Source organism: Solanum stenotomum, chromosome 7 (assembly GCF_019186545.1).
Source record: "Solanum stenotomum isolate F172 chromosome 7, ASM1918654v1, whole genome shotgun sequence".
Lineage (NCBI taxonomy): Eukaryota > Viridiplantae > Streptophyta > Magnoliopsida > Solanales > Solanaceae > Solanum > Solanum stenotomum.
Window position 1 is genome coordinate 999729 of NC_064288.1, and position 24849 is coordinate 1024577.

A 24849-nucleotide genomic window follows, 5' to 3' on the forward strand; every position below is an offset into this window, starting at 1 on the left:
CCAAAGGTTCAAGTACGAATGAAACATTGCACTTGGTTTGAAAGTTTCGTTTTCAGTATGTGTTCCTTTCACTAACTAACAACGGAGAAATTACTTTCAAGAAATATTTCATACAATTAGAAAGGAGGAAAAAACTATACAATAATTTTGTATTTACGCATTAAGTTCATGTATGAACACCTAACATCAAGATTAACAATAGTTTTTTTAAGTAAATAAATGTTTTAAGCATGCAGTCGTTCAAGTTTTAAAACATAATGGAGTAATTACTATGCTTAATTTGTTGAAAGTCATGTAGTTCATGACTAATAGTATTTTAATTAGAGGTAATAGGAAAAACATTCCATCATAAAATCCCGAGTAAACAGGGGGTCATTTGGTAGAGTGTATTAGGAGAAATAGTCCATATATCGTTAACTCTGATTTTGTCCCTTATTTTGGTCAACTTCGTCCTTTTCACATCATTTAGATTCCGGACTCTTCTATTATTGATGGCCTGCCCTGGGAGCTGAAGCCTGGAATTCAAGGGAAGGATCATTGTTGTTATTAGAAGAAACATGCCAACACCCGGGGTTATGGGGATGGATGGATCATTATCCTTAACCAGAAGTCTAGAGTTCGAGCAATAGAAATGAAATAATTTTTGACCCTTTTAATGAGCCTTACGAGATTCTAGCAATCTCACTGTACATATGGTTCTTGACAATGCATCCCACCCCCCCTCCACCCCCTCTCAAAATTGGGGATAGGGGAAGAGGAAATGGGAGAGGGGGGAGTCAACCAACTGAGCTACTAACATTCTCCCTTTTTGACAATGCATAATCCAATGCAAGGTTCTTGTAGAGCCTATTTGGAGTTGTTGAATGGACACTCTCAAGTAATTTGTTGTCAACATGCTTCCTTTTATCTTTATAACTGAGAAACACACTGTTTTATCTTCAAAACTCAGGGATAACAGGTGGTACCTTTACACTCGTCCCTCGCTACCTAAATGCCACCAGGTTCAAACTCGTGAAAGTACACTCACTACGATCTCATTCTGTACTACATATGCCATTGAACTAAAAGCCTCGAGATCTCGTCAATGATCATCTTATAAGGGGAATGGCAGTAATGTTCCTATACAAGAAAGTTTCTTTGGGCAGAAAAGGAGCAATCTTATGGGGTAGCACTTCTATGTGTGACATAAAAAAGTTATTTACAGGGTGAGATCAGTTAAAACTAACTATACCAAGTAGAAGTTTGTCAACAGGATTGAACCTGAGAGGTGTATAGCAGTAATGTCCCTGTATGAGTTCTAAGACTTTATATACTAGTGATTCCTTTAGGTAAAAGATCAAGGATCTTTTGTGCTACTATTTTCCTCTCGCGAGTTTTATCCACTGATCACATAAAAAATATTTACACAATTGGATCACATAAAGGTCAATTATAGGTAAATGTTCACACTGCGCATTAACTGGTGCAAAAAGGGATCATACCCAATTGGAGCAAGGCATATTACACTCATTGTGCAAATATTTTACACTGTCAGCAAAGAAAACTTAAAACTGTATTTAGTGGCACACTTGGTCCAACTAACCTTTTAAAATCATTCATCACAGTAGCCATGTTTAAGCAAAGCCGCATCTGCTTGCTTTCTAGGTGGTTGTGGCGACACAAAGGAGAGAGAAAGAGATAGATGGATGCAATATCCACTAATTATGGCCTAAATGTAACAAAAATAGGAAAGACTGAAACGCCATGACCTTGGAGAAAGCAGAATCTCCGAGAAAATTTCAAGTGGAGAAACTCAAAAGACAAACTCACGGTTTATGAAAGATAAAAGTGCCAACACAGCAGTCTAAATGCTCTAAGCTTCCTTGAATATGCTCAAGCAGACTTTTTAAGTATCTCTTCAGAAGGAATCTCGAGCGTTGCTCCAGCATGTTCTTTCTCAGGCTTCACCACTGCAGCAAATAACATTTCAATATTTATTTTTGTCAAAGAGGCAGCAGAAGTGAATCAATGCAAGGAAAGAGCATCAGGAAACTTAGCAGATACTGAACAGGAGAAAATTATCAAAATGGTCCTTTAAGGTACGGGAGTTGGACTGTTTGGTTCTTCATATATACCCCACTTAAAGGAAATGGTTCTTAATGTTTGTAAAAATTGGACATCTTTGATCTCATGTCCTAAAACTAATGGTAGAAAACGAAAATAATGTTAAACTTAATGGTGCAATTCAATTTGATAGTAGTACTTCTAGCATTGTTGTGAGTTCCACAAAGTCCACTTCTTCTTCTTTCTATACTTACGTACTGCCAGTGCTTCCTTCACTTTCTGATTTCCCTTGTATTCTTCTTCCTTTGGAGTCCCCACACATTAATTAAAGCACAACACTTTTGCTTTATGGGTTCAACAATAGAAATTTTTAGCATTGAACCCATATATTCTTAAAGTTATGGGTTCATACCCTATCATTTATTGCAATTTTCGTGATCTTTTACATATAATATTATACTCAGCGTCAAAAGTACCCGGTTTAGATGAACCCGTTACCTTTGAACTGCTGCTCAACATGGGAGCAGAAAATTGGGAATGAGGAACCTTTGGTTCCAAAGGACACAAAAAGGATGAGGATGACTATCCAAAATCAGCCTTGGGAAAGTTTCAGGTGGGAAATATGATAACCTTTCGTTGTTCAGCTTTTTTCAATGTTCTCCAAGTAACAAAATTGGGCACTGAAACAATTCAACACAGTATTTTGGCAAAATCCCCAGATGGCCTGCATTTGTTGCTCTCCCTTTTACATGCAACCAGTGATTTTGCAGACATGGGAATTGAACTTTGTCCAAGAAAAATGTAGTATCTGAGCCTCAATTTACGAGACTGGAACTTGGAAATTCTTGCGCTTTGAAATCCATTTAATTTAACAGATATGTAAAGAGGAACCATAGTTTAAGGGTATGAGACCAAAACTATACACTAAGAACTATTTCTGTTGAGGGGTACATATGAAGGACCAAATCAGTCCAACCCCTTTACATAAGTACGACTTTGACCATTCTCTCTACAGAACATGCTTTCAATTTGTGTTAACTGATAACAGTTGCAAATTAAGGAAATTTGGATGGTAAACAGAAATAAAGTAAGAAACCTAGATAAAATGATTCACTACTCTTTATAAGTTATTTAACATGACAAGATTCCTAATGGATTTAGCCAACACTCACAAGATACAATGCTTGAGTTTTTTACATTGTTTTTTGATCGGTGAAAAGATGTTGGAGAGGGTAATCAACAATGATTGAGTTTTGCATTTATGAGATTGAATAGTTCCCAAGGCTCTTTAGACTGAGAGCCTCCAAAATTATGGTATTTCGACTTAACCACAAGTTGACAAAAGTAATATTTGGAAGTTTGTAACTTGCCAATTTTATTTTTTTTTGAGAAACGGAAAGTTTGTAACTTGCCAATTATAGATCACCAATCAGACAATTCCAAAGAGATGTGTCTCAGTGAAAAGTACATAGCACACTTCCGAATGGTCATGTATTTACTAGTGGAGACTGGACATGTCTTAATGAAAATGCCTTTTGATGGGTTATGGAGGAAAGATCTTAAACAAAATATAACCGGTGCCCACGCTCTGCTAAAGATTTAAGGCATTAGAGAGTGCCTAGGCACTAAAACTTTAGAGAGTGTGCCTATGCATTATCTACTGCTGGTGTAGTCCCAACTTAATGTTTAGGCACTATCGACTAGACACTGTTACAAATATCAGAGACTGCACTTGGGCTGATCCAGCCACAGTTTTATGTTATGGAACTAAGTCTAGTTTTTAAAATTTCACTAAATGTTACTATGACAGTTTTCTAGGTAATTCAAGTCAGAAGTCCCCAATATAGTTAGTATTTGGTCTAAGCTAAAAAACCACAAAAAATGAAACAAAAAGATAGCACCTTTCAAAGTAAGATGCTGAATGCAATAACTATTGTTGGAACTTGTTCTTTACAATTGTGCAGTTTAGAGGTTTGGGAAATTCGTAAGCTATCGTACCAACCTAGGAACGCACTGACCTGAGCTCTAACAAATAACATAACCACATTCAGTATTACATAAAGTCATTGAACTAGTCTCTAGTATGTAATTTTAATCTTGTTAAAAATGTCATCATGAAACATGCGTTTGCAGCAATAAAAAGTTTCACATCAATCTAAATCATATGCTTTCAATGAAGGGAAAAATATGTCTTTGAAGCAATAAAACAAACACCTGGTGTGCGCCAGAGCATAATATCAAAAAAACCGGCAAATGACATTGATAAACGCAATAATATGGAGATTTGGGGGTTTATACCAAAAGCACCGGAAGGTGTAGCTTTGGCTTGGATAATCATAGTAGATATGAACGAAGAGGCCTCAGTTGCATCCTCCAATAGCCTCTGAATATCAGCCTCCGATGAGACGTGGCGATTCTCCTCGAATTTCTTTCTGACCTCGGCGGCGGATTGTTGGAGCATGAAAGTATCTCCGGCGAAGGCTTTGTGAGTGGCCTTCAGCACTGATCTGTAAGCTCGAAGGGCTTCTACTGCTCTCCCGCTCGCCATCTTCTACTGATCACAATGGTCTTTGGGTTGGACTATTTTGATCTTTTATATATGCCATACTATCTAAAAATATTTTAATTATCACATAATTGATATAATTATTAATGTATGAAATAATAATCATTTTAATCCATAACTTTATTAATTAAAAATAAAGATGCAAATACAAAAAGGGAAAAATAACCTGAATACACAACTTATCTTACCATACTCTCCAAAATCTCCTACAATTTTAAAAAATTACAAAAATTTCTACTCTTTCATATTCTCGAATACATCAATTTACGCGATGAATCAATCGGACACATCACTTTATGTGATCTATCGATCGAATACATCACTTTAAGCGATGTATCGATCGATACATCACTTTACACGATGTATTAATCAGATACATTACTTTAGCACGATGTATTAGGACGTTCGCGACGATGAGTGATATATTCGAAATCGAGATGCGATATATCGGAACATTGAGAGATGTATTCGAAATCAGAGCGTGATGTATCAGGACGTTTTGGGATGTATCCGGATTCCACCAAATTTAAGAGATTTTTGTAATTTGAAAATGTAATTAGCTCTTAACACTAAGCAATTTATGTAAAATTTCCTAAAAAATTGTTAAGTTTAATTAACAACTCACATGAATTGTATGAGAACATAAAAGAATGAGAGTGAAATTTTCCGACCATAACTAAAAAAATTTAATATGATGAGAAGAAAGGTTAATTGTTGTTATTTTTAATGATTTTTTTTAATAATAGTCGACATTTATTTTACCGTTATAGATATAAAAGATAAAATATATTATATATAAAAAATTAATTGTAATATTTCAAAAGAACGAATATTATGACAAATATCGAGATGATGATTTCCAAGTCACCAACCTAGGCAAGGAGAGATTGGTGGGGTGATTAGGGCATCTCCAATCCTACGCTCTATTTTAATCCTCAAATATAGAGTTCTCTATTTTTTCAGAGTTTCCGCATTACACCTGCTTATTTCGATCCTAACAAATGGTATTAGAGCAGGGCCCGTCTCACCCGATGTTGGGACCCCCAAAATCAAAATTGCCCACGCACCAGATGCTAAGCACTAGGCGTGAGGTGGGGTGTTAAAGAATGACAAAAGTCTCACATCGGTGGATAATGAGATGGGTGGACTCCTTATAAGGCTTGGGCAATCCTCCTCCTTTTGAGCTAGTTTTTGGGGTGTGAGTTAGGTCTAAGACCTCACTTAACATGGTATCAGAGCCAGATTTAATGATGGAGTCAGGTTCAGTGGTTCGATAATCGATGATTGAACCAGGTTAGAAAGATGGGTGTTCACCTTGGCGGGCGTAGTTCTAGCCGCAACCTGTTTGACAGTAATGAAGATCTTTGTTGGAGAAATTGTTTCAGAGAGGTTCTCTGTGTCGAGACGTAGATTTGATGGAGGAGATTATGGAGAAGAGATGCAAGATCCTAAAGATTATGTAAAAGAAGGTGGACAAATTTATTTTGTCAGAAATTCAGGCCAAGGGGGAGATTTGTTGGGGTTATTTGCCCTAATTTCTTACCATAAATAGGTTTTCCTTTTAAGAAAAGATTTTAATACTTTACTAGTCCTTTTCTTGTAGGAAAGGTTCTAGGACTCTATAAATATAGACTTGTTCCTTCTAACTTAATTAGTATTCACAATGTAGTCTTACTCCAATCCAATTCTCTATTTTACTCTCTAAAAATAAATTTTTTTCTCTCTCCTTAATATTATATTATTATTTCTATTCCATTCTTATTTTCTTATTTCATAGTATAAATCCTTTATTTCTTTTTCCCAATAATTACTTTATATAATTTTCATGTGACATAAAATTTTATTTTTTTATTTAATATAAAATTATATTTTATTCTAAATTTTAAATAACATAAATTGCAAGAAAATATTATATAATATACAAATTAATGGACAAATTCAAATAAAAGTGAAATACAATTACATAAACACTCAATTTTCAAAATTATTACGTTGCTCCCATAAATTCTCTATTAATGCATTACGGAGTTCAAAATGAGCATTTTTGTCCTTAATTTTTTTTATGTCTAGCTAGAAGTTGTTTAAATCGGAGATTTTCATCTACCACCATTTATGTCGTTGGAGTTGGAGCCTCTACAACATCTTGAATTGGTGCATTAAGATCACGTTGATCCTCAATTATCATGTTGTGCAGTATAATGCATGTAGTCATTATATCATGTAGCACTTTCTTTCTCAAAAAACGTGACAGTCCTGCAAAAATTGCAAAATGTGATTGTAAAACTCCGAATACACGTTCAACATCTTTTCAGCATGATTCTTGTTTCATCGCGAATTAATTATTATGTTATGTATTGTATTTTATCTTGCATTTAAATTATTATGTTATGTATTGTATTGTTATCTTGTATTTTAATTATCATATTATATGTTGTATTTTTAAATTAAATTTTTCATCTTATCATTTTAATTTTGTGTATTCTTTATAGTGAAAATTAATAATAAAATAAAATTATATTATCGACGATTTTTTTTAAAAAAATACTATTAATTCGGAATGAAGGTAGTATATATTAAATAATATATTTTTAAAAAATTATATTACATTTAAAAGAAGTATGAATAGTAGATATTTAATTAATGACATTATATGTAAAATAATATGTTAATTAGAAGGTAATAGAAATAATAATAAAATATTCAAAAAGTGAAATAGAGAGTGTGAATAGTAGTTCTCCAAATTTGGAGAACTACTATTCACCTCTCTAACTATGAAGAATAGAGGGTGATATAGAGTTGAGTTGAAGTGCTCATTCTCTATTTTACTCTCCAAATATAGAGAATGGAGAGTAAAATAGAGGTGGATTGGAGATGGTCTTAGAGACCATATATGCAGATGGATAGCGGAATTTATAATTTTTTGTGTATGCACTACAACAATAATATTGACATTACTGATCAACTATCAACCAATACTCTCAAATCATGACATCTCTAAACTTATATCAATTTCATTTATATATAAAATAGCCTACTTAACAAAAATAAAAAAAAAACTAGAAATAATATCAATAAACTCATAAAACTATAAATATGAACCATTTTTTTATAATATAAAAACGACTAATAAAGAGTGAGCACAATTCTTGATCTCACAAATACAAACATAAAGTATATTTTAAGTTTTTAAGTTGAAATGAACCCTGATTAAAAAGCTACTCACAATAATAGTATCATACACATAAAATCTATCCATTTGCATCTTTTTTTTTTTTTAAATTTTATTATTATCTAAACCTAATATGTCCTGTCAAATGCAATTTTACATTAAAAAAAATTACATCATATAATTTATACTCCAAATAACCTTTTTTTAGGTGAACATTTTACCATAAGTTATCTTAAATAATCACTAAATACAAGTATTAATATATTAAATTATAATTAATACAAATTAGTAGTATTAATAATATTGTCTTATGATTCTACTCGTTAAATATGAATTCAATTGCATCCAAGAATATGATTTAAGGGTCAATGAAATGCGTTGAGATACATGGAGTCTCGGGATCAAATCACAATAGAGATAGTAAACACTACTCTCTCCGTCCAACAATAGTTGTCCACTATACTATTTTGGGATGTCCAACAATATTTGTCCACTTTATGAAATCAAATGATAATTTTATACTTAGTTCCTAATTTATCCTTATCATTAATTATATAGTCGTATGTCTATTACATTTTCAAGAGATTAAATTTATTAAATTTAAAGAGTGATTAATAAAATTACCCTTCTATTTATAGTTTCTTAAGAAGTGTACAATGTCAATAATAGACAAGTATTATTGGACCGAGGGAGGAGTAATTATTTTTCATGAACTAGAATTATTTGGTGGAAATTTCAAAAAGAATTACTACAAGGGTCGAAGTGTTAAAAGATAAACATACAGGAGTGATTTGCAAAAAATGAGGAACATGCTGCTTTCTTCACTATATCCCGCCCGACTTTATTTCTTAAAACCCTAATCTTCAAAATTTCCTCTTCTTTAAGCTTTCTGCTCTCGATCTTCCCAGGTATGTTCTCTAATGGAGGTTACATAAATCGTTTTTTTTTTCGCTTTAATTGATATAATCATCATTACATCGTCTAAATATAGTTCAACTTTTTCCTTCTTTCCCATTTACCTTGCTTGTCAATGCAAAAATGTCCGGGTTGTATAAATTAATGTCAGTAAAATTGTGCAAAGTTGCTTTGTTTATTGTTCTAGCTGATCAAGCAACGTTTTTTGACTGAAATTGGTTTTGCAACTGAATAATTACAAGAGTTGAAGATTTTTCTCCTTTTTCTTTTCCCGTTTTGCCCCTGGAGAGAATGTATGAATTGTTTTAAGTTAGTGTTGTTTTCAATTAACTGCAGGAAGTGCTTGTTTTTTGTTCTTGTCAGTCAATTTACAGTAGTTTTCCTTTTCAGGAACAATGAGTCGGTCGAGTAGGACACTTTATGTTGGCAATCTTCCTGGTGATGTTCGTGAGCGTGAAGTGGAAGATCTGTTTCACAAGGTGCTTATACTCGAGATGGATCCCTACGATCTTTGATATCATTTCATTATGCTTAAATACAAAAATAATTTTTTTGAGTGAAATGGGTATAAATAGAGTGGAATGGATATAGGGAATTCAGTATACCCAATCTCAACTAGTTTACGATTGAGGTGTATCGTTGTTAAGTTTTTGGAGTATTTTTTGTAAGGTTTGTGCACATGTGTAATTGTTCTATCACAATTTAACAGATTTCAACTCTTAGAAACTTATAAAAAATTTGATGTGTGAGTGCAGTATGGCCCGATAGCTCATATTGAGCTGAAAATTCCACCAAGACCCCCTGGTTATGCTTTTGTTGAGGTGAGTTTGAGATGCCTTGGTTTAGATGGATTTCATTAGATCAGGATGCTCTGTGTCTTTTAAAAAGCTATTCTGACCTTTTTATTGGTGGCAAACTTTTAACAGTTTGAAGAGGCTCGCGATGCTGAAGATGCTATTCGTGGTCGTGATGGCTATGATTTTGATGGGCACCGTCTGCGGGTCAGTCAAACTTATAGTAGCATATAATCTACATAAGGTTACTTGTATTTTCCTTGTTAGATGTTGATTCTATTACAATTGCTCATACTGGCAGGTTGAGCTTGCACATGGCGGGCGTGGTAACTCATCATCAAATGATCGTTATGGTGGCGGCGGCCGTGGTCAGCGTGGTGGAGGAGTGTCCAGACGTTCTGATTTTCGAGGTGTGTCTTATGGTTTATGTGCTTTGTACATTGTAATACATGTTATATCTTTCTTATGTTTTGATATCTTTTGTTGTATTTCAGTGTTAGTTACAGGATTACCCCATTCAGCATCGTGGCAGGATCTCAAGGTGAGTCTGTGTCTTTTAGTTGTGAATAATAGGGACATACCAAGAAAGTGATCCTCCTTTCCCCCCTCAAAATTATTCTGTAATTCCTGAATGTTGGTAACTTTTATTTCTTATGTAGGATCACATGCGTCGTGCTGGGGATGTTTGTTTCTCCCAAGTTTTCCGTGATGGGAGTGGTAAGATTTTAAACAGCTAAAGACAGATTTATTTGTTCTCTTTGAACTGGTATAATGGTTTAACTGTCTGGCATACCTAACTCCTCCATGTGGAATGGGAACCTACAATGACACACCAAGCAATGCGTTTCTGATGTGAGCCTACAATGGTACTCAACAATTGTACTGATGATTTGGAAAAGACCCTGTATACAAACGGTATACCAAAAGATGGAGAATTTTACAGTAACACACTGTTTCTTTTCTTGCTTATCGTGGTTGACCTGTCTTAGCAATAGGTGAAGGATGAACTTTTCTTTATATCATAGTGTAAAGTAGTGAGTTTATAATCAAGTAGTATATTAAGGGTGCAAGTCTATCATTGCTTATTATTACTGTCATTCTTTCCATGTTTAGAGCTTTGGTAATAACTGTGGGTTCATACCTGGGATATCTGATGAATTTGGAAAAATACATAGGAGATCTATGACTCATAATTTGGGTTTCAGGTTTCTTGCTTTTGATTTCTCTTATATAAGTTGATAAGTCTTTCTTTGTCTAGAAAAATGTTTATAGAAGGAAAAATAATATAGGAGAAATCGTCTCTTCAGAAAAATATAGAGGAAATAATCATCGACATATTAATAATTATATTACTTGATGAAAACAGGATAAGATCATGACAAACTGGAGGGGAAAATATGCAGGTGGAGCAACAATTGGGAGGACAGATGGCAAACTAAAGATATAAAAGAAACACCGAGTAGGAAAGAAGCACACGTTAGGTGGGTTATGGGGTGGGTCAAAAACCTATAGGTGTTGGGGCATCATTGGTTGGTGGCTGGGTGAGGGCAAGATAAGTTCTGCTCTCAGGAAGAAATGGTGAAAAAGACGAAGAAATATGTTCATTTTTGTTGTCTTCCCATTTAAGAATGTCTTGCCCTTGCCCATGTATTGTCCTCTTTTGCTCTTCTAATACAATTTTGTTTTTAAATTGGATTATGATCCTGCTATTTATCCCACTTTTTCTGGGGACAATATCGTCCCTTAAGACAAATTAAAAGCTGGTAATCGACGGTGCTGTCTAATGATGGGTGGGTGGTTGGATAAATTTGTTTAGGCTAATCTGATGCACCTGATGACCCCATTAGCTTGCATAGTGTTTGAAGTCTTTAACTAGAGGCTAACCTAGCGTGCCAAAATGTTCCCACACAATTTTCTCCTCTATGATTTATTTCTACTCTTTCTGATCATGTGCAGAACTTGTCATATTGGAGGGTCCTCTTTTTATTTTTTAAGGGAATGAAAATTAGGTGGAAGCAAATATCATTTGATGAAGCCGAGAAAACTTGGTTTTTGAATCTTTTTTATTTATAGTTTTTGATTCCTTTTGGTTTCAGTAAACATTTTGGTGCGATTTGCGAAAGACAAATTTTGTTTTAAGCAACAGTTTTTAGTTTTCTGTAAAACTTCACCATAAATTTTTCTAATCCAAGTTCACCAAAAACTATTGTAATCTAACTATTCCGAAACTTTTCTGATCCCATATTGGCACACAAAATCATTCTTTGCCTTAATTTGTAAGTGCACAATGCTTATTTTTACCCTGTAGGAGGCATTTTGATCTTCATATTACTCTGTCATTTCTGTTCCATAAGTTATTCTGATGTTGACAAATTTGTTGGGAATTTCAGGCACCACTGGTATAATTGATTATACAAACTATGATGACATGAAATATGCTGTAAGCCATCTTCTCTTTTCTCCTTCCCTTTAGTTGGGTTTCCTTCACCTTGATGCTGTTTACAATATTTGTTTTTTTCCTTTATACAACTAAGAGGTGCAGCTAATATTATCCTTTCATGCGTATAGATCAAAAAGCTTGATGACTCTGAGTTTCGGAATGCCTTTTCTCGTGCGACAATTCGAGTATGACGCAAACATTTTTCAATTTCTTCAATTATCGTGTTGATGCCGTCATTTGGTATTCTAAAATCCTCCATCTTCTGCAGGTTAAGGAATATGACCGCAGTCGAAGCCGCAGCCGCAGCCGCAGTCGGAGCCGTTCTTACTCCAAAGGAAAGAGTGTTAGTCGAAGCCGTAGCCGTAGCCGAAGTAGAAGTCGTAGCAAGAGCAAAAGGTCTAACACGTTACACATATATGTCTGGACTAGTGGTTTTACTTTATTGGAAATAGGGCCTTATTAATATCTGTCTTAGCAGCAAATCTCCTAAAGTTAAGTCTTCAAAGCGCTCAAGATCTCGTTCAAGGTCTGTGTCTTCTCGGTCTCGTTCTGGGTCAAAAGGACGTCCTGTCTCAAGGTAATATTCTGCTTTCTCTTTCTGTTCTTGTGGCGGGATGGGTATAAAAGCATTACATAGTACAAGGTTAATATTTACATAAACTGCAAATCTTTTTATTCTTTATTATTTATTAGAATTCTTTCAATTTCTCAAGTTGTTCTTTGCACTGGAATTATTGTTGATGTAAGATCTTTAAATCTAAAATGCTCTTGCAGTTGATTACTTTGCCTTTTATCTTCTATCTTATTGTTAGTTTGATGTGCTTACTGCAAAGCTCACATGGAAATGGCATAGACTCCTTGGTGCTTTAGTCTTCTTTGTTTAACTTGTCCTTAATGCTTTCCCCTTTTTCTTTCTAAAAAATATAGCAATGAGAAGCTGTTAGTCTCATATATCATGCATAAAACTCCAAATCCAATCCTAATTGTTTGAATTATGTCCCTTCAACACAATCTTCTGGTAATTTGTCAAATGGTGGTATTATGGTTTAGGGTAAGTTGTAGAATACAATTTTGCAAAGGTTGCATTTTCTGGCGGCAATCTAATTTGGTAATGTGTAGTTCTCTGCATACTCTAGTGGGACAATGTATAGTTACATTTATGTTACTTTCTTCTGCTTCAGGAAAGATTTTAAGGGGTTTAGAACTTGCAATGGCATTATCAAACCATTAGAATGAACCAAATGATTGTGAAAAGTATGGTTTCTCACTTTTTTTCTTCATTTTTCTTTCCCCTATGAAACAAGAATTCATATTCATTTGTTTCCTGCTATTTCAGGATTTTCCAACTATGTTTGCTGATCAATGTGTAACCATTCAGTAGAGACTGGTCACCTAGATAGGTGCATGTCTGTTAAAACTAAATTAGAAATTGGAAAGGTTTAGGACTGAGCAAAAAAGAAGAAAAGTTTAGTGTTTTAAGGGAGAATTGGTTCATTTACTTTAATTATTTTTGGAACTGTATTCTAGGGAAAACATACTGCCTTATCAAGGTGTCGTCTTTTATCATTTCTTTTATAAGTATGAAAAGTCACCTTGTTTGTTTTTCTAGATTTTGGATATGTGCGGCGGTTTGTGGATTTGCATATTAGGATCATGAGTGGATAATGGTCTTGCCTGCAACTCTTTTTGTTGTGGAGGTACGATGTTTTCTAGATGGCAACTTTGGGTCTTTTTATGATGTCTCTATTCTAATGAGCATCGTGAAATGTTCCATGGGTGCTAGATTGGGATCATGAAGATCATGGATTCTATGGTGGAGCTGGACTGGGGAACTAACTGCCACCTGAATTTGGATCACCACTTATTTTTTGGTAGAAGCATGTTCTAACAAAGCAAAATAGAGATTTTATCAAAAATTCTTTTGGTATCCTGCTAATTGGTCTCTGTGACTGCACAAATTTAAAATATTACGTAGTCTTAATGGTGTAACTTGCATTGCTTTATACTTGCCATATTTTCCACTCTGGATTCTGCCAAATTGCTACTTTCATTATGGTCTTGCTGAGGTGGAAGTGAAATCAATGCAGTTGTGGAGGAAACTTGTTAAGTGGCGGTACTGGGATATTAAATTAAGTTCTTTCTGGAAATTTTGCAGATCTCCATCAAGGTCCAGATCGCCAGCACCAGCTGTAAGTCAAATCTATGTTTTGAAGTAAATGGAATACCTCAAAATTCAAACATATTGGGATCATCCGTTTTGTCTTTCTATGTCCTCTCTTTTTTGTGCTTATCTGGCCTTTTGTATTCTCTCTTTCCTTTGTCTACATAACTATTGCTTTGTATTATGACTTGGTTAATTACAGCGTTCAAAACCGTTGAGCAAAAGTCCCAAAAGACGCACTCCCAGCAGTAGCCCCAAAAGACGCACTCCAAGCAGAAGCCCAAGCCGGAGTAGGAGCCGTAGCCGGAGTTTGTCCAGGTCTTACTTCTGTGGCTTGTCGTATATTTTTCAATTCTGATCATTTTGTTTAATTTTTTCCCGTGTTTTTTTTACAGGTAAGATTGTTGGAGTCATCAGTGATTGAGGGGTGCCATCATACTGTGTTTGAGCAGCACGGTCCACAGTTGGGAGTCTAAGGGCCCGGAGAAGTCTGTTGCTCTGCTTACATCAAAATATTTCTGTGTCATTGAACCATGTCAAGACTGTAATAATTATTATACTTAATTTTGTATCTCTTAAGACTTGGTAAAAGACTGCAATATAGTAGATTTTACAGCCTTTCTAAACTGCGCGATATTGTGAAAAACAGAATTTAATTTCCTTGATTTGCAGATTATTGTTGGTCGTCTACAGATGGCTCTGGTATTCATTTCTTCAGTGCTACTTAATTGTTTTTCATTTATAGGCGTGATCAATTAATATGGGTGTCATGATCCATATGCACTTCATTTATTTTTCTTTAAGGGGTGCGCAAAGTTGATCATGAACTAGTAAAAGTGAACGGAGGGAGTATTATTTAGCTTTGCTAGTAGTAATCCATTTTTTTTGTTTATGAAATAAGGTGATGATGCCACAGAGTCAATTTCAAGAATTTGATTCAAACGATACGTTGCAAGGTGAGACAAAATATTAAAGTATGTGATCTTTGATATGGAAAACTGGGATGTGAAGATACGTTTGTTCTTTTCATTGAAGAGAATAATATATATATGTGGAGGAGAATGAGTGAGATTTTAGGCAAATGGGAACCAGACATCCCAATATTGATGAGGTTCGTTATCGGGGAAAGTGGGTCATAAGTTGTCTGCTTTTCTTTATCTTTTTTTCTTTTCAAAATAATAGCAGTGAGAGATTTGGTTTTGTAGTCGTTTACAAACTTATTTTAGTGTTTGGTACGTAGCAAAATACTTATCATGAAAAATGTTTTCTTTGAATGAGTTGATTTTTTAAGGCCAAACACATATGGAGACCCTTAAAATTGTTCCTATTTTTCATTTTGACACTCTAACTCAACTTTGTTCTATTTTAACCCTTCAACTCCAATTTTTATGTTCCATTTGACACTTTTTTCCAAATAATCAACAAAGTGGGATGTGTGTACTTCACATGCCATGACATGACACAAAAACCAATTAAAAACATATACACAACTCCTCTAACTTGCCCCCATTTTTGATTTTGTCATGCTAACTTAGCCTTGTTCCATTTTAATCTTTCAACTCTAATTTTTATAGTATCATTTAAACACAAAATACTAAATTTATGATTTCTTTATGTTCTTCATTTCCACTTTTTCATTTTAAAAATCAACGTCATATCCTTTTTTTTTTTAAAAAATAATAACGGATGAACATCATTTTTGAAAAAAAATTATTTTTTTAGAGTTTCTGTACATTATTGTGTGAAAAAATAATCGACGAAAGTGTGTTGGATATCTTTTTTAAACAATTAATTAAATTAAATAACACNCCCCCCCCCCCCCATATCTAGTCTATTTGGACTAACTCAAATATCAGCTTTCTAATTTTTTATTCAACTAAATACGAGTAAAACAAAAACTCATGTTCATTGCTAATTATAACACTACAAAAAAATGTTGAAACTCGATAGACTTCGTTGGGTTGTCATTGATTTTATTAAGAAAGAAAATCGACGCACTTTCGTCGGTTATTTTTCACGCAAAAATATAGAGAAACTCTTAAAAAGAAATTGTTACTTTTTTTAAAAAATAAATAAATCAATGATCATCTGTCAATTTTAATTTTTTACAATAACTAACGGATGAACGCCGATTTTTAAAATGCAAAATTGCAGTTGAATAACATATATAGAAATATCGAAATCATAAAATTAGTATTTTGTGTTTAATGGTACATTAAAAAAATAGAGTTGAAGGGTAATCTTTTATTATTTTTTTAACAGAAAAGGCTCAAAAATATCCCTAGTTACAATAATCTTTTATTGTTTAATGTCTTTCACTCTCTTAGAGAAAGTGTGATGCATACACTCTGTCACATCACTTATAAGTGCCAAAATGGAATATAAAAATTGGAGTTGAAGGGTTAAAATGAAATAAGATTGAGTTGGAGTGCCAAAATGAAATTTAGTGACAAGTTTAAGGATCTACATATGTGTTTGACCATTTTTAATCTATTTTTTAGAATTTGGTAAGTAATTAAAAAAATAGTAACTGAAAAATATTTAGATATAATCTAGTAAACGGTTGAAATGGGGAGTGGGGCCTCGAGAGGTGGCGGGGTAGGATTGTCAAGGACTAGGGGTTGGTGCGTCAGGTGGGTGAGAAGGATAAGAGTCTCACTTATAGAATTTGTTTTTCTACTTCCATTAAGAAAATTATTTTCGAAAATAAGCAAAGTCGACGTATCTCAAAAATATTTTCCTTTCATGCCAAAGATACCCTTATGTCTCTTCAAAAGTTCAAAGGGCATTTAAGCAAAATTTCAATTTGAAGTCAACATGATACCTAAGTAGACGTTCGGCCATCATGAGATGGAATCAATGTTTGGACATGCGGTTTTACGCTGATTCCATCTCATGATTCCATATTATGAGATGTGATTTCATATTCTTCAAAAACCATGATATGGAATTATATGAGAATTTCATATCATGATTTGAGATATTTTAATACAAAAATTGATCCACAAGTTTGTATTTTGTTAATACAACCCCACATTTATATCTACTAACTATTTATTTCATATGTAAATAAAATTTATAATCACATCATTACTTTTTAAAATTTATTATTCTCACCAACATATAGTCACTTTAACTCACACCAACCGATTGTTGAGTAATAAATTTATTTTATGGCTTTAATAAGTGCACATTTATGTTTTATGTGTAAGTTATTAGTATTTAGTTACATATTTCTTATCAACATTATTTAAAGAGATAATATTTATTTTATGACTTTGCATTGTCTTGGAAGCACTATTTTTATTACTCTTACAAATATTATTTTTATGAGGTGCATTCTATAATGCTTCCAATTTATTTTATGTTCACTAAACTAATATTGATGTATTTTTTATTTGGTAGGATTGTGTTGGTGTGATTGATGGAACATTTATAGAAGGAGAGGTTCCTAAAACGGTGTAACAAGCATATCGTAATCGCAAAGGAAGAACATCACAAAATGTCTTATGTGCTTGTAATTTTGATATGCGATTTACCTTTGTTACTACTGGTTGGGAAGGTACTGCACATGATAATAAAGTACTTGAGAATGCACTTGTTGAACCAACGTCACAATTTCCATTTCCGCCACATGGTAACTTTAAATTACATCGTTAGAATAAATATTATTTATTTACACAAAGCTGTCTCATTTACATCACATATGCTTTTAGTAATTCTTTATAAAATGTTTGTTGGTTGATAAATATTATGTTGTTGATGCTGGTTTTCGAAACACAAAAGGATTTTTAGCTCCATACAAAGGACTACGCTATCATTTGCAAGATTACCGAGGAAGAGAAAGAGAGCCTCAAAATGCCAAAGAACTGTTAATTATAGGCATTCATCTCTGCTCAATGTGATTGAACGGACTTTTGGAGCTTGGAAAAATAGATTTAGAATACTGAAACAAGGCATGAACATTATGATATTGATACACAAATAAAAATTGTCATAGCTTGTGCAGTGTTACATAATTATTTGCAAGAATACCAAAGTACTGATGAAATATTTATGGTCTATGAGCATGAAAATATAGTTACGGATGATATTGACTAACAAATTGCTCAAAGTAACAATGTTGGTTCGTCTTCTCGGTCACATGATCGAGAAATGCAAGTTCAACGTGAGGAAATTGTCCGTACTATGTGGGAGGATTATATTAAAGACTAGTACACTACAATTTATGTTCAATTTTTTTTATTAAATTAAAGTTAGATGAAACAATTACTTAAGTGGAGAACAAATAGCTTTGTAATAATTTATTATGTGATTTTATAAATTTTTGTTTATTTTTATCTCAAAAAACTTTTTGTTTATTTGAAAAGATTGAATAAACAATTGAGGCTATTTTAATATTTTTACAACTTATGAGATTTTTATGTTTATGAGAAAATATACAACACAAAAATTCCATATCGCATGTCCAAACAAAACTTCAATTTCATCTCATGATTCCATATCATGATACCATATCGCATGGCCAAACGGGCCCTAAATTTCTTTGAAAAACCATATATAATATAGTATAATATTTCCTAGAATTGTACTTTTGAAAAACCATAAATAATATAGTATAATATTTCCTAGAATTGTACTTCTTTTGAAAAACCATATATAATATAGTATAATATTTCCTAGAATTGTACTTCTTTTGAAAAAATATAATATAGTAGTATAATATTTCCTAGAATTGTACTTTTGAAAATCCTGAGGTGAGAAAACAATCACATAACTCACTTACCAAATAAATACATATAAAAAAGTACTTTTGAAATTCCTGAGGTGAGAAATGAATCACATTACTCACTTACCAAAATATATTCATAAAATATTTTTGAAAGAATGACATAACTCACTGACCAAGTATATAGTATAATCTATTAATTAATATAGCCAAAAAAGAAGAAGTAATAATATAAGGAATCTTTGTTAAAACAACTAACAACCAGGCACTGAAAACCATCCTCACACATTCCACAAACTTACAAAAAAAGCTTTCCCCTTTTGCCCACAAAATCACAAACCAAATTCTCATTCTTTGAGTTTGTTACAAGTGTTGATGCTAATCAATTTGGTGTTTAATTCCATTGGATTGGGCAAAGATCTTGATTCTATACATCTTTTCGATGTCGAATTCATGTATAGTTGATGGGTTTTTCTCAAAACTTTCTGAGGATTTGGTTCTCAATATATTTTTCAAGCTAGAAGATGATCCAAGGAACTGGACTCGTTTATCTTGTGTTTCTACGAAATTTGAATTTCTGATTCATACTATTTGCTACAAATCGAAATGCACTTTAACTATTCCTTCTGTTGTTTCCGATCTAGTAAGTTCTTCGACGTCTTCGTGTCCTCTGGGTGGGTGGTCTTCGCTTTACAAGCTAGCTGTATGCTGTCCGGGTCTTCATCAAGCTGGTGTTCTTCTGGAGAATTCTGATTTTGGGCTTGAACGTGAACTTGGTCCGGATGAGAATTATTTGGGTAGGGTTTTGCCTAAATCTGATAGTTTGCAGACCCAGCTAATGCCTTCTTCGTCGAGTAATAATAATAATCGGAGTGATTCTGCTGAAGTTGCTGATTGTGGTTGGTCTTTGTTTGATGATCTTATGTTTGATACTGTTTATGATGCTTCTGAATCGACTTCAAATCAGATTGAGGTCGTCGAGGACGAACCCTCAAATCTAGTGGTGACCCCCACAAGGTAAAATTACATACATCCTCTGTTTTATGTGTTTGCATTATGTAGTTTTTCATGCTATTATGTATGTGGATTGTATTTTTGCTTTTGGAAACAATGTGTCTACCTCTCTGTCGACGTAGATTGATTAGACAGAACATGACATAGCTTCATCTTATCAAGGAAATGACCTTTGATAGGACGCTAAGGACAATACTGAATGGAAATGACCTTTGATAGGACGCAATGGAGAATACTGAATGACAGAGCTTCATCTTACCAAGGAAATGACCTTAGATAGGATGCTACGGAGGATACCGATAAGGTTAGGAGGTTAGTTGGATAGTTAAGCGTTGTTTCACATATTCTTTAGATTTATTAGACAGAATACTGATAAGGGTAGGAGGTTAGTTAGATAGTTGAGCGTTTTTAATCAGACAGAATACTGATAAGGGTAGGAGGTTAGTTAGATAGTTGAGCGTTGTTTATTGCTAAGGGTAGGAGGTTAGTTAGATAGTTCAGCATTGTTTCATGTATTCTTTTATGCTATTAGCTGTCAGGATACTTGCTACCTCCCACTAGCAACATGTACCAGGTAACTCTGTCTACCACGGCTAGGATAGATGGGAAAATCACCTAGTGTTTTTGTCTCTGTTGAGTTTTGAACTTGAGACCTTATGGTTCTTAACCGCTTCATTGACCACTAGGTCACACCCTTGTTTGCACGTCGATTATGTTTTATTTGTAATGACTATTGGTTTAGGATGATTTGTATGTTATCTATGGTATTTTGTCATGACTTTCTTCATTTTAGTTATATTTTTTCTCTATATTGCTTTGGACTGTATTTTACTTGAGCTGAGGGTCTATCGGAAACAACTTCTTTACCTCTAAGGAATTGGTAAGGTCTACGTGCATTTTACCTTCCATAAACTCCACTTAATTTGTGGGATTACACTGGGTATGTTGTTGTTGATGTATGTATTGATTTCTGTATCACTAATTGGTAGCAATTTATTTTTTGGGCTGATTTCAGGCTTGCAAAGAGGCGAAAAATTTACAGATCGCCTTGTTCACATTTGGCTTCTGGGGTATGGAATTTGAGCCGTGAGCAGGGGAATAAGCTACTAGCGAGTAGATTCAAAGGGGATTGTTTGTACATATGTGATTGGCCTGGTTGTATTCACATGGAGGAGAAGAGGAATTACATGCTATTTCGTGGGATTTTCAAGAATTTCAAGCAGTCAAGGGTATGGAGGACGATTAATGATGGCAATAGGAAGAAGATCGATCTGAATTGTGCGTTTTGCTCAGCAAAACAGACATGGGATCTGCATTCAGCCTTCTGTTTGAGGAGGTATTTTGGGTACCATGATGATGGAGAACCAGTTGTTCGAGCTTATGTCTGTGAGAATGGCCATGTTTCTGGAGCATGGACTGATTGGCCATTATATACTTGAATTGGTTCTATACCAATTATGGGGTAATCGTGTTAACTTGAACTGATATTTTGGTGTTTTTGTGACTAGCATTTGGTTATTGTTTGCCATTTTAGGCTGTTTTGGGATTTATCTATGTTGTGATTGCTTACAATAGTTATTTGCCATATTTGCATTATAGAGTGTAACAGATGAAGTATTTATATTTATACGAGTTCTTCTTCATTTGATTCTTCTACTTATAGTGAATGTGAAATCCCGTTGAACGGTTGTCGTTCAGGAAGCTAATTTTCATTTTCGATTGAGAAAATGGCGGGTCTAATGAGCTCTCCATTATCGTCTCTTTGCTATGCTTTCATATAATCTACCATTTGGAATGAAGCTCGTAGGACTTTTGACTTTGCAATAGTCATTTCATCTGGGGAAGAGAGAGAGAGAAAATGTTCGGTTGAAGCTCGACCTTATGATCTGAAATGAGTTGTAACGTGAGACACTTAGCTCACGATCAAAAACCTATCTCCACACCAAGCTCAGTTTAACCTGATCTGTCATGCTTTGAAATGACGGAGTTATTGTCTGATATTGACATTATACAAAATACTCCTCTTATGAAACTTAATGACGGCTAGGAGCTTGTTTGGATGGGCTTATAGTTTATACGTCAAAAGTCATAAGTTATGAATTTTAATTTATTATTTTGACTTAAAAACACCTAAAATAAGTCAATCAAAGCAGGCTCTAGATACATTTGCAGTATTTTCAAAAGCACATATAGGGTTGTGAAAGATATTGCTTATAAATTTATCAAATTTTAGGTTCTTTCATGTAGTGATATTGTGTTTTACCAGTTTTAGAAGATGATAGTTATAAGAAATCCTGATGTTAGTCAAGTTCTTTTTCTCTCTTGATAACGATGTGGTCAGATCCACTTGTATGTATGTATTTCAACTATTTCAATGAGTACATATTACTAAATAACTGCATCGACTAAGGTTTGGAGTTTGGACGGATGAAAAACTCACTTAGTATTTTCTTGTCTCTGATATAATTTGCACTCAGATCTTTCATAATTTTCATTTACTTCATTGACCGCACACTCAGTTCTCGATCGAATACTTGTATTTATGTGTGCCTGTGCAAGTCAAACCATGTCCTTAATACAATGATAGGTATTGTGAAAGCAATTCAAAGTCTGGTATACTTTGTATATACATGCTGTTTTGAGTTATTTTTTATATTCAGTAATATTTTTTGTTCTGAAATATAATAACATATTTAATAACACAAGATTAAAAAAGATATTTTGCATATTCTACCTATCTTTAATTCATTTTTAAAAAAAACTTCATTCCAAACTTCCTAAGATGCCAACACAGGCAAGGGCTACTATTATTACAAAAGCTTATTGGTGGAGCAAGAAGAGCGTAGCTAGAGGGAATGAATCCCGCCGCGTGATCATTTCTCCAAGAAGACAATTCACGAGGAAAGGTTCCATTCGGACACACACAAAAACAAAAATAACAATCGAAGCACGGTACATTGTTAAGGATAGACTCCTACTTGAACTATAGAATAGATGAGTGTGACACTAAACTAATGCTAAATCAAACAAATATATTCATCCACGCCCCTTAAAGTTGTCAGCATAATTCATTTAGATATCCCAACCAAAATTAGTACCTATTGAACACCTAAAACTTCCTCCATTTTCCGTTCTCAAACTTCATTCATATTAAGAAAAACTGAATCTACGAATTAACTTTGTAAGAAGAAAGAAGATTTCGATATTGGAGTTTAAAAAGTTGCCCCGACTTTCGTCCGTTTTCTATTTCCGGTCTTTTTAAGCAAATATCACCATTCAAATTAAAATGTAAAACCATTAAATTTGTGATATTAGAGAATTCTACATAAATAACTTGAGTACTCTCGATTTCTCTTTGCCGTCGTTCACTTAATTTATTTTCCACAAACGTCGCTCCGCTAAGCTACACATACGTCATAATATTTCACTAGAGGCGTATCTAGGATTTTGGAATGATGGATGCATTATTATGAAAAGGTAGATCTAATCGGTTTGACATTTAGGTTTGTATCATTGACAACGGTTAAAATTTTAAATTTATAGGTCCAAAATTGAAATGACTAATTAATTAAAACGTCAAAAAGTGCTACCAATAACCACTTAGAGAGGCATTACCTAATTTTAGAAAAAATAATAATACAAGATAGATATAAAATTCAAATTTCTAATCTTACTAAGAGGTAAATCCAATCATCATTGCATTATATGATACTTCGATTGTGGGTTCACACATCTATATTTAATAAAAAAAATTAAAATATAATACTACTATATATGGTTTCAGGAGGGGAGCATGGAATCACGTGAACCCGATGATCCCCTCCTACATACGCCTCTGTTAATTTCACTATTTATATTATGCTTAATCCCATAGTTTATAATAAGAAGAAAAACAAAAATGGATCTTGCTGGTGGAGTTGAGAACAGGGTGACAATCGTGAGCCGGGGAAAGAAGAAAGACCAAAGGGTTAGTTGGGCCAAGTTTGGGGAGGGGGCAATTTTTCTTTTTCTTCTTTTAATTGATTAACATTTTGATTATTAATGGTTGAAATTGTTTTTAATTTCTTAAATTGATTTTTTTTATGATTAGATTGAACCCACATGCCACATGTCATAGTTTTATTTGTGATTTTTTCAAGACACAACGTGTGAATCACATGCACATTATTTTTAAAGTTAGTTTCCATTTATGTTCAATAGATACATATTTATTTAATATTAAAGTGTCTAATGGGTACTAGTCCTAGTTAAAGTATCTAAGTGAATAATAAGAATAACTTTAAGTGATTGTAAATGACTTAAATCAATATATTATAACAAAGAAAGTATCAAAAACGAATCTTGACATTTTTAAATCAAGGAGATATTATATTGATTATTGACTCTGATTTTATATTAAAATTATGCATAGTTCTTTAAAGGCCTGTTTGAAAAGCCCACCCTGGTAGTTGGATTTGATGTAATTACATTGTCTGTCCTGTTTGGTTAGGCATGTAATTACTTGGTCAACAAGTAATTCGGTGTAATTGATAAAGTGTAAATACACTCTCCAATTCACAAGGAGAGGTTGTGAATTGATGGTAATTACAAGATGTTTATTTGTTAATTTCTTTCTTTTATTTTTGTTTTAATTTTTTTCGTTTTAATGTATTTTTTATTTTTATTATTTTAAATTGTTTTGATTTATTATTCTAATATTATTTTAAAAAATATTTTTTTAATATCATTTATATACCATTTCCTTCTTATTTTCAACTTTTACTTTATGTGATTCCATGCAATTTTTTGTATCTTCTAAAAAAACCATTTAGTATAATTTTGTTAGTTGCTAATTTTTAAATTAAAGTAGAATTCATTTTTGAATAAAGTTATTATGAACTTATGTTTTTCTTTTCTTTTAAATCATATTTATGTATTTTATGTTGAAATGTGACATAAGATGTTAAATTTTTGTTTTGAATTTTGAACTTATGTTATATTTTCAATTTCATTTGTTTTAGGAGTATTAACTCGATATT

The 24849-nt window shown here is 33.3% G+C and overlaps 3 protein-coding genes across 5 annotated transcripts; 2 read left to right on the forward strand and 1 right to left on the reverse strand.

Annotated features, from left to right (window-relative positions):
- Window positions 1–1678: 1678 nt before the first annotated feature.
- Window positions 1679–4654, reverse strand: LOC125870876 (mitochondrial zinc maintenance protein 1, mitochondrial). The gene is made up of 2 exons (XM_049551425.1): window positions 4342–4654; window positions 1679–1949 (listed from the first exon to the last, which is right to left on the reverse strand). The coding sequence occupies exons 1-2, from the start codon at window positions 4589–4591 to the stop codon at window positions 1873–1875; spliced, it is 327 nt and encodes a 108-aa protein (XP_049407382.1). The 5' UTR covers window positions 4592–4654; the 3' UTR covers window positions 1679–1872.
- A 3941-nt stretch (window positions 4655–8595) lies between these two features.
- On the forward strand, window positions 8596–14697 carry LOC125870758 (serine/arginine-rich-splicing factor SR34-like). 3 transcript variants are annotated; one of them, XR_007446946.1, is made up of 14 exons: window positions 8596–8686; window positions 9084–9172; window positions 9449–9514; window positions 9620–9694; window positions 9789–9897; window positions 9982–10028; window positions 10147–10204; window positions 11878–11927; window positions 12056–12112; window positions 12196–12323; window positions 12406–12504; window positions 13537–13624; window positions 13711–14116; window positions 14291–14387. XR_007446946.1 is itself a non-coding variant. In XM_049551265.1 (14 exons), exons 2-14 carry the CDS (start codon window positions 9089–9091, stop codon window positions 14485–14487), a joined length of 927 nt encoding a protein of 308 aa, XP_049407222.1. In that variant the 5' UTR covers window positions 8596–8686; window positions 9084–9088; the 3' UTR covers window positions 14488–14697. The 3 variants fall into 3 exon arrangements, 1 of the variants encoding a protein (XP_049407222.1); XM_049551265.1 differs by lacking the exon at window positions 13537–13624 and adding an exon at window positions 14484–14697 and having other exon boundaries at window positions 14083–14116; window positions 14291–14406; XR_007446945.1 differs by having other exon boundaries at window positions 13537–14116.
- Window positions 14698–19018: 4321 nt separating this feature from the next.
- On the forward strand, window positions 19019–21474 carry LOC125871673 (phytochrome A-associated F-box protein). Its single transcript, XM_049552313.1, has 2 exons — window positions 19019–19834; window positions 20847–21474. Exons 1-2 carry the CDS (start codon window positions 19260–19262, stop codon window positions 21268–21270), a joined length of 999 nt encoding a protein of 332 aa, XP_049408270.1. The 5' UTR covers window positions 19019–19259; the 3' UTR covers window positions 21271–21474.
- Window positions 21475–24849: the final 3375 nt, after the last annotated feature.

Coding starts and splice junctions, on each gene's coding strand:
- LOC125870876 (XM_049551425.1), bottom strand. CDS start 4,591: ATGGCGAGCGGGAGAGCAGTAGAAGCCCTTCGAGCTTACAGATCAGTG. Junction 1,950..4,341: donor TACACCTTCCGGTGCTTTTG/GTATAAACCCCC, acceptor TATTTGCTGCAG/TGGTGAAGCCTGAGAAAGAA.
- LOC125870758 (XM_049551265.1), top strand. CDS start 9,089: ATGAGTCGGTCGAGTAGGACACTTTATGTTGGCAATCTTCCTGGTGAT. Junction 9,898..9,981: donor CAGACGTTCTGATTTTCGAG/GTGTGTCTTATG, acceptor GTTGTATTTCAG/TGTTAGTTACAGGATTACCC. Junction 12,324..12,405: donor AGTCGTAGCAAGAGCAAAAG/GTCTAACACGTT, acceptor CTGTCTTAGCAG/CAAATCTCCTAAAGTTAAGT.
- LOC125871673 (XM_049552313.1), top strand. CDS start 19,260: ATGTCGAATTCATGTATAGTTGATGGGTTTTTCTCAAAACTTTCTGAG. Junction 19,835..20,846: donor CTAGTGGTGACCCCCACAAG/GTAAAATTACAT, acceptor GGCTGATTTCAG/GCTTGCAAAGAGGCGAAAAA.